Genomic DNA, 9,027 nt, shown 5'->3' on the forward strand with positions numbered 1-9,027 from the left:
AGTGCCTCTAACCCAATCAACTTCATACCCTCTAACCCAATCAACTAACAATCATTTACCAAACAGTGCCATAATTTACCGAGATCCAGAGATAGAGGGCTAGGGTGAATTTTATTTGAACAATTTATATTTTATCTCAACAAATAATATAATATATTCATTCTGAATCATTTTACTTATCTACTTAATATTCATTGGTTAAATCAATTATTTATTCTTTGTTTATTTTTTATTATCTTTTAAATTGTTAGATTACTGAGAATGTTAGATTTAGGAATGTGGGATGACCTAAGAAAACTTAATGTTACCTTCCACCAAACAGAAACTTGAACTCACAACCTTCCAAATGAAAGTCCAACCCAAGTACCATTAGACTACATAGTCTTAGTGTCATTTTGTATATAACTAACAACTAATTTATCAAATTTCTTTCCATATGTTATCAACTAGTCAAACCCGTTAAAGCAAGTTATTTGTCAAACACCCTTTTGTTTGAATGTTTGATGGCTTATTTGACACTCGTCACCCTACCAAAAAAAAAAAAAAAGAATTAAAAAAAGTAGTGATTCCGATTATGGTTATTCTCTGTTGCTATTACCATTTACCGCTGACCAAATGGAAACAACTTTCATTGTATATCCGCTAGCTTGAAAGTTGAAACCTGCAGGCCAGGCTGCAGCCATGGATCATCTTCCCAATACAGCCACCATCAACAACAACACATCCTACTCCCGCGGCTACCTAAGCACCGCCGGAACCGACATCAGCAGCTTCGGCTCCGCCATCGGAGTATCCATCGGAATCCTCTTCTTCATCACAACCATCACCTTAGCATCATACTTCTGCACCAGAAACCAGACATCATCATCCTCCTCCTCGTCAAACCAAAGACCGCAGCCCAGAGATCCTCAAAACTCAAGCGCGACCGAGACGGGGCTGGACGAGGAAACGCTGCTAAGCTATCCCAAGTTGGTGTTCTCCCAGGCGGCTAAAGTGAGCCGCAAGGATTCCACGGCGGCGACTTGCTGCTCGATTTGCTTGGCCGACTACAAAAGCTCCGACACGCTAAGGTTGTTGCCGGAGTGCGGTCATCTTTTCCACCTTAAATGCGTCGACCCTTGGTTGAGGCTGCACCCCACTTGTCCGGTGTGCCGGACGTCGCCGTTGCCGACGCCGCAGTCCACTCCGCTGGCCGATGCGGTTCCCCTCGCTAGCTTGCGCGTTCGATGAAATGAACGCATTATTATTTCTTGTTTAATTTGGTTTAATCATCTATCTCGTGTACACTGGACTATTCTTAAATGAAATAAATCAATTAATTATGGCGTGCGTTGATTTGTTAATTAGCAATATTGAAACATAAATATCTGATAAATTAGTTGTTAGCTGATTGTATTAGTGGATTTGACTAGTTAATAGTAATAACAAATGATTAGTTGTTAGCTGTTAGATGATTACATCCAAATGACCTTCTCAAAAAACTGATCTAAAAAATTATTTTAAGTAACTTCTTGAGCATTTTAGAGCAAAAAGTTGTTATAAAAAGCTAATTAATCAAACAATCATATTGATTGTTTAACAAAGTCAAACAGCTAATAGTGGTGAAATAAGACAAAATTGACTGATGGACTAATTATTTTACCTAACAGGATCAAAATGTTTTCATGTAAATGATGGAAAATTTGTACTCCGTATGTATTTTTTTTTCATTCAATTATACTCTTAGTACAAACTTAATCATGTATTATATGATCATCTTTAACCCTTAAGTTATGTACGAAATGTCAATTTTAGTCCCTTGATGATTATTTTTACTACAAATTTGTCACTTAATAAAATAGTTAATTTGATCCTTCAAGGACTAAAATCATCATTCCATGCATAACTTATAAATTAAAGATGAACACGCATATAACTCATTGACTAATTAAATCTGTATCACGTACAAGTATAACTGGAGAATAAAAATGTAATTTTTACTTAAATTATTTGTGAAAAAAATGTGGAAAAAAGGACGGATGAGCTGTATAGTATTGAATCGTTTGGTCCACCTCTGAATTTGCATTTGAAGTTTTGAACATAAATATATGCAGACGCAGTTGTGTTTGTTCACCTGATCGTACGGCTGAAACTGAATGAGATCCCTACATACTACAACTACCACGTTAAATATTCAGAGAGGACAATCCAAAAATACATTTCATTGTTCACAGTTCAAGCACAACTTTTTTGTTAAGAGTCTTGCTATACAGTCTTTCCTTTTCACATCAATTTTTTTTTTTTTTTTACCGTATAATTGTTTACAAAATTAAATTAATTTCTCATCAATGAAAATACTTTGGCCTTGTTTGGTTAACGACAGATCTACCAACAAGTCAAAACGCCAAAATTTTTGTTTGGTTAGACAACTGTTCGGAGCAATATTTTTGCTCCGAACCACTGCAAATAGCAGCGTTTGGATTTGGCGTTTTGGAGAAATTGCATGCAATAATATGTTTTGTGGAATAAGTTTTGATGTTGTTGAAAAAAATAGGGAAAAGAATCAAATAAGTGGTCAAACTATGAGCATAGTGCAATTAAGTCCATATATATTTTTTTAACTACAATTAGAGAGTATTGAGTTTGAACAAAAATGCAATTATTACTTTTAGCAAGTTATAATTAGGTAATTAATCTACTGGCTAGATATGTCATGCCACTTTTTTATATATATATATGGTGCTTGGTTCAAATTATAAAGGGAAAAGGTATAAATTCGTTATTGAACTATTTGGGGATAACAATTAAGTCACCGCACTCGAATAAACTTTAAATTTATCTATACAAAAAAATAATAATTAGCATTTTTAGCAGGTTTAACAACATATTTGGACTCTTTGCAATATCAAAATAAGATTGTTGTTATTGTTGTTGTTGTGGTTACGTTATGTTAGTTTTAAAAAAACACAGCTCAATGCCAAATCACCTAAAAAGTCACATGGCATATTTAGTCAATACGTTACCATTAGATAACATGCTAAAAGTGTTAATTGCAAGTTTTATGAGTTCAAATATCTAATTGATTTTTGAAATAAGAGTCAAATAGGTCATCTAACTGCACACGATAATGCAATTAGGCTACTGAACCTAAAAAAAAATACAATTAAATCTCTAAACTAATCAATTTTATGCAATTAGTTCAATTTGCAAGTTTTTCAAGTTTCTAACAGGTCACTGCAAATTTAAAATATTATTTAGAAATAATTATTTAAAATTAAAACAAAATTAAAAAAGTTGAAAAAAAATCGTCTCCGTCGGAGTATCTTCGTCTCCAGGACCGGAGACTTTTTTTATTAAATAATTATTTTAAACAATATTTTAAATTTGGAATGAGTTATTAGAAACCTGAAAAAACTTGTAAATTGGATTAATGGCATGAAATTGATTAGTTTAGAGATTCAATTGTAGTTTTTTTTTTTTTTTTTTTTTAAGGTTCAGTGAGCTAATTATATTATTGTTTACCTATTTGACCCCTATTCCTTGATTTTTTTTTTTAAATTCAAGTGCTTAATAATTATCATTCTTAAAATTTCATAACAAATAATTTAGTAATAGATGTATGTTTACATAATAATAAAAAAAAATGTATGTTTACTTTTTGGGAAATAAACCAAAAAAAAAAAAAAGGCACGGTTTTCTACTCTCAACTAAACAAACAAACAAAAAATGCTTTCTATTTTAGCAAAAAAAAAAAAAACATACAATGGAAACTATTTTATGAAAAATGAATAATTAATATTTTGTTAAATTTAGAAAAAAGTTACTCACCTTTCACAATCTTCTCCTTTTAATTCCTCGTCTCTACATGACATTGTTGTATAATTTAATACAAAATATTTGATTATAAATTGATAGGATGAGCTAAGTTCTAATGATTATAAGTCACATTAGAGAGAATTTAGAAAGAAAAAAAACATTAGAAGAGATAAAAGCATTTTATTATCTAAATAAACACTAAAGTAATTATTTAATAAATTTTGGAAATAATTATTTTTAATATTTATTTATTAAGATGACAAATTTAGCAAGGGAGTATAGAACCATTCTAAAAATAATTAGTCAAAATATAAGGAATTTCACGCAATTAAAAACAAGCACAAATTTAGCAAGGGAGTGTGCATCTCTGCATCGCTTTGTAAGTCTGATATTTTCCCCATTTTTTCTTTTCGCTGATCTCACATGTCGAAGAGCCTTCTTTCTCGTATAAAGCACCTGTGCAACCAGAAACCCAATCGCAGTTCACCCTGGACCCTCCGAGTCGCACCCCGCATCAAGGAACTCGTCATTGAGGTTTGCGAAATCCTCAGAACTCAAAACCACTGGGAACAGAATCTCGAGACCCGCCTTTCGGAGGCCCAAGTGGTTCCATCAGAAATTGCCTACCTTGTGTTCGACAAAATTCAGGATGCTGAATTGGGCTTGAAGTTCTTTGATTGGGTCTCTCGGAGACCCTACGGTTGTCCCCTTGATGGGTTTGCGTACTCTTCTCTATTGAAGCTACTCGCAAAGTTCAGAGCTTTCCCGGAAATTGAAGCCCTGTTGCTGGAGTCTACGAAATGTGAAGAGACGTTGCCTACAAGAGAGGCATTCTGCGACGTGATTCAAGCTTGTTCGAATTCCGGGTTGGTTGACAAAGCTCTCGAACTGTACTCATTTGTGTTGAAAACCTATAATTTGCTTCCAGACATAGTCGCGTGTAACTCTTTGCTTCATGCGCTTGTGAATAATGGTCGAGTTGAAGTTGCGAGGCGGGTGTATAATGAGATGGTTAGGAGGGATAATGGTATAGAAAATCATTGTTTGGATAATTATAGCACTTGTATAATTGTGAGGGGCTTGTGTAAAGAGGGTAAGGTTGATGAAGGTAGGAAACTTATCAGGGATAGATGGGGAAAGGATTGTGTTCCAAATATTGTGTTCTATAATATACTGATTGATGGGTATTGCAAAAGGGGTGATATTCAGAGTGCTTATAAACTTTTCCAGGATTTGAATTTGATGGGCTTTTTGCCCACAGTGGAGACATATGGAGCAATGATAAATGGGTTTTGCAAAGAGGGAAGTTTTGAGAAAGTTGATGAGCTTCTGAGAGATATGGTTGCTAGGGGTCTTTCCGTCAATGTCCATGTCAATAACACCATAATTGATGCTAAATATCGGCATGGTTCTGCATTGAAACCACTGGATGTTATTAGGAAAATGCTTGAAGAGGGCTGTGAGCCTGATTTGGTGACATATAATACTTTGATATCCGCTTCATGCAAGGCTGGGAAAATTGAGGAGGCTGAAAAGCTTCTAGGCAATGCAAGAGACAGGGGATTGGTGCCTAATAAGCGTAGTTACACTCCATTGATACACGTGTATTGCACACAGGGAGATATAGACAGGGCTTCAGATCTGCTTCTTAAGATGACTGAACTTGGTGATCCACCTGATCTGCCAACTTATGGAGCTTTTATCCATGGTTTTGTACACAATGGGCAGGTTGATGTTGCCTTGACTATTCTAGACAGGATGATTGAGAAGGGTGTATTACCTGATTCTGGCATCTATAATGTCTTGATGAATGGGCTGTGCAAAAAAGGGAAGCTTCCTGCTGCCAAGCAGCTTCTTTCTGAGATGCTTTGTAACAATATATTACCTGACATGTATATTTATGCCACTCTATTGGATGGAATCATAAGAAGTGGAGAGCTGAATGAGGCAAAGAAGCTCTTTGAACATGCATTTGAGAAAGGTGTAAATCCTGGGGTTGTAGGTCATAACGCAATGATAAAGGGATACTGTAAGTTTGGGATGATGAAAGAGGCCGTGTCATGTGTGTGTAGGATGAAAAAGATGAATACTTCTCCTGATGAGTATACTTATTCCACTATAATAGATGGATTTGCAAAGCAACATAACTTGGGTGGTGCATTAACAACATTCTGTCAAATGGTGAAACAGAAGTGTTTACCAAATGTGGTCACTTATACCTCTCTAATTAATGGGTTTTGCCACATTGGTGACTTTCAAAGAGCACTAAAATATTTCCATTATATGCAGTCAAATGGTTTGATTCCTAATGTTGTTACTTATACTATATTGATAGGTGGCTTTTGTAAGGATGGAGAACTTGCAAAAGCAGCATCCTTGTTTGAACAAATGCTAATTTCCAAGTGCTGTCCAAATGATTATACCTTTAATTATTTGGTTAATGGATTTTCAAATTATACACAATCCGTAGTCCTGAAGGAAGGAAATAATACTAAGAACTGCAAGACATCAATGTTTTTAGATGCTTTTAAAAGGATGATTTCAGATGGATGGCTTCCTAAAACTGCTGCATATAACTCAATTATTATTTGTCTTAGTTTACATGGGATGTTACAAGCTGCACTGCAATTGCAGGGAAATATGGCCAGTAAGGGTCTTTGCATGGATTCTGTTTCCTTTGCTGCCTTGTTGCATGGCATTTGTTTAGATGGAAAGTCAAAGGAATGGAAGAGCATTATTCCCTGCAATTTAAATGAACCTGAACTCTGTACTGCTTTGAACTACTCTCAAATATTTGATCAGTACCTAGCTCACGGTATGAACTTTGAGGCTTCAGTAATTTTGCACAACTTGGTCAATGACTGTAAGTCTCATTATCTTCACATGGATAATATTGAAGTTTCATAAAAAAAACGTGTTGGTTTCACTTGCCTTTCATGCATTTGCAAATATCTTTGAGAGAGTTGTGGGTGATTGGATGCCAAAGTCATGGGTAAGCTAGTAATTAGTTGGGTGTTGGAAAGACTCATGAAAAGCACATAAGACATTTGAATCTGGGCAATTGTATGAAGCACATGCTTTGCTGTACTTTTCGTGTGAAGCACTGAAGAACAAAAGGCTGATAGAAGTGCTTTTTGTTTAACTTGTAAAAATCAGCTTGCCAATCCCAAGAAATTGGTTCCAAATTGTCAGGCATTCAGACCCCAGCTCACTGTATTTTTCTCTCTTTCTCCTGCTTCTCTCCCTTCAAGCACAGAAATGGTAGAGAAAACCATTCATGGAGCTCCAGAAGCTCATTAGCAGATATTCACAGCTTGCAGAAGAAGCAACAACTACTACACAACCTCCAAGTCCAAAGGATTTTCTCTTTGAAGATTGTAATTGAAGGAAATGCCATAAATTCAGAGTTAGGGTTTGTCCCATTTTCTTTTTATTCTCTTTAAATCCCAAATCAGGAAATTTCTTGATATTTATATATGTATTGGAAAGTTTTACAATGCCAAATAGTAAAAATGCCTACTACTACTATTTTATTTATAAAAATGCTATTGCCCCATTCTATTTATAGTAGTTAGCATTCTTACTATCATGCATTATAGATCTTCCCAATAAATATATATATATATATATATATATATATATATATATATATGTGTGTGTGTGTGTGTGTGTGTGTGTGTGTGTGTGTGTGTGTGTGTGTATTTATTTATTTATTTATTTATTTGTTTATTGTACAAAAAGATGTGGAGTAAAATTTAGAGATGTTTATGATTTGGTGAATATCAGTTTCATGTCTTGATTTTATGCACTTATCCAGTTTAGTGGTGCTGATTTTTCTTCCATGTGGATTTTTCTTACTTTCTTAGTATGTACTTTGATTTTTACACTTTTAAAAAACATCCTTTTCATATTTTTGCCATTGAAAAAAAAAAAGGGGAAATGCAGCTGCCTGGTTTGAGGAAACTAGTTATGTATTTTCATTTTTGTTTGTTTCTTTGGCCTTCTGTAGTGGGTTGGAATAATTGGTCGTGCTCAAATTTGACTCAAGGAGTGACGGACTGAACATCAAGCTCAGTTGGGCTCAGTTCAACAATAGGGGAATTATTGGACCCTTGACAAGCTGACCTTATTGTGGCTTTCAGGGGTGACTACTGGGAAACTGCTATCAGAAGGGTTCATCAAAGGATGAAGAAAAGCCCCAAGAGCAGGTAAAGCCTTTGACCTTTAAATTATGGCACTCTTTACTGATAGTGTTTAGAGTTTTAGCTGAAGTGTATGTGGGGAGAGTAACTAACCTTCTTGATTGATATTTGCTTATTGCCACTTAATTTGCTGTAATATCTTTTATCTTATATTCTTATATTAGATTTGATCATGCAACAGCAAGTGTAAACTGTAACTTCAGTTTGAGATTTGAGCTTGATTGTATTTTCGTATTGGTTGGTGATATGCTCCAAGAAAATTTCTTGTCATAGTATTATGATGATTTTTTTTTCTAACAAAAGAATTTCCTTTCTTATTGTTGATATATTTTCACTTTGTTATGCTTCGTGATCAATAAAAGTGGCCGGAGCAACATGTCTGTTACTGTTTTAAATGGGGCTTTTTTCTCTCAATATTAAGGCATGCTCTTTATACATGTTCTTTGGACTTTGATAACAGTATTTGTTTTGAGTATCCGTACTAATGAATCTTTCTATTGGTTGAGCATAATTTTTTTGTTATGCTTTTGAAGAGCTCTTCAGTAAACTTATTGCTCCTGACAGGTAGGAAGATGGGAGGTTAATATCAGAGGCGCAAATTTCAATGTGCAGATATGGAAGCTACCAAAAATATTTGGAAATGACAGTCCGTTTGGCTCTTCGTTTTTAATCTACAGTCTATTAACTATTAGGCTAAGGTTTGAAGAACAATCATCTTGTTGTTTTCAGATGCGGATCAAGAGAAAAAGAGACAAGTTTGCAGCCATAAACAAATGGGTTGTGAACTCTGGACTACTATAAAGTGAGTGATTCTTGGTGGCAGATGGGTTATAAGCAACTTCCTTGTGTGTAGTTCATGGTTTTAATACTTCCATTAAGAATTGGGATAAAATTTATTTTGGCCCGATGATGAAAGGTGTGAATTGGATCCCGGTATGATCAGTGGGTTGAGTGTGGGATTCACAATTTACCTCTGTTGTGATTCTAAGTATATTAATAAAAAAATTATTTTGATTTTGATTTTGATTTT

General features: G+C 34.7%; 2 protein-coding genes across 6 annotated transcripts; both read left to right on the forward strand.

Moving 5' to 3' along the window:
* Nucleotides 1-558: 558 nt before the first annotated feature.
* LOC109153700 (RING-H2 finger protein ATL70-like) lies at nucleotides 559-1,321 on the forward strand. The gene has a single exon (XM_019301579.1). It carries the CDS (start codon nucleotides 682-684, stop codon nucleotides 1,228-1,230), a length of 549 nt encoding a protein of 182 aa, XP_019157124.1. The 5' UTR covers nucleotides 559-681; the 3' UTR covers nucleotides 1,231-1,321.
* A 2,811-nt stretch (nucleotides 1,322-4,132) lies between these two features.
* Nucleotides 4,133-9,027, forward strand: LOC109150362 (pentatricopeptide repeat-containing protein At1g52620). 5 transcript variants are annotated; one of them, XR_002049135.1, is made up of 4 exons: nucleotides 4,133-6,658; nucleotides 7,805-8,003; nucleotides 8,562-8,643; nucleotides 8,727-9,027. XR_002049135.1 is itself a non-coding variant. In XM_019298279.1 (2 exons), exons 1-2 carry the CDS (start codon nucleotides 4,219-4,221, stop codon nucleotides 7,855-7,857), a joined length of 2,493 nt encoding a protein of 830 aa, XP_019153824.1. In that variant the 5' UTR covers nucleotides 4,133-4,218; the 3' UTR covers nucleotides 7,858-8,194. The 5 variants fall into 5 exon arrangements, 1 of the variants encoding a protein (XP_019153824.1); XR_002049140.1 differs by having other exon boundaries at nucleotides 4,133-7,207; nucleotides 8,562-9,027; XR_002049139.1 differs by having other exon boundaries at nucleotides 4,133-7,201; nucleotides 8,562-9,027.

The sequence above is a fragment of the Ipomoea nil genome, unplaced genomic scaffold (genome assembly GCF_001879475.1).
Source record: "Ipomoea nil cultivar Tokyo-kokei standard unplaced genomic scaffold, Asagao_1.1 scaffold0268, whole genome shotgun sequence".
Classification (NCBI taxonomy): Eukaryota; Viridiplantae; Streptophyta; class Magnoliopsida; order Solanales; family Convolvulaceae; genus Ipomoea; species Ipomoea nil.

Excerpts from the sequence above, each read along its gene's own strand:
- LOC109150362 (XM_019298279.1), top strand. The coding sequence starts at position 4,219 with ATGTCGAAGAGCCTTCTTTCTCGTATAAAGCACCTGTGCAACCAGAAA. Across the intron at positions 6,659-7,804 it reads GCACAACTTGGTCAATGACT|TGGGTTGGAATAATTGGTCG; the intron begins GTAAGTCTCATT and ends GGCCTTCTGTAG.
- LOC109153700 (XM_019301579.1), top strand. The coding sequence starts at position 682 with ATGGATCATCTTCCCAATACAGCCACCATCAACAACAACACATCCTAC.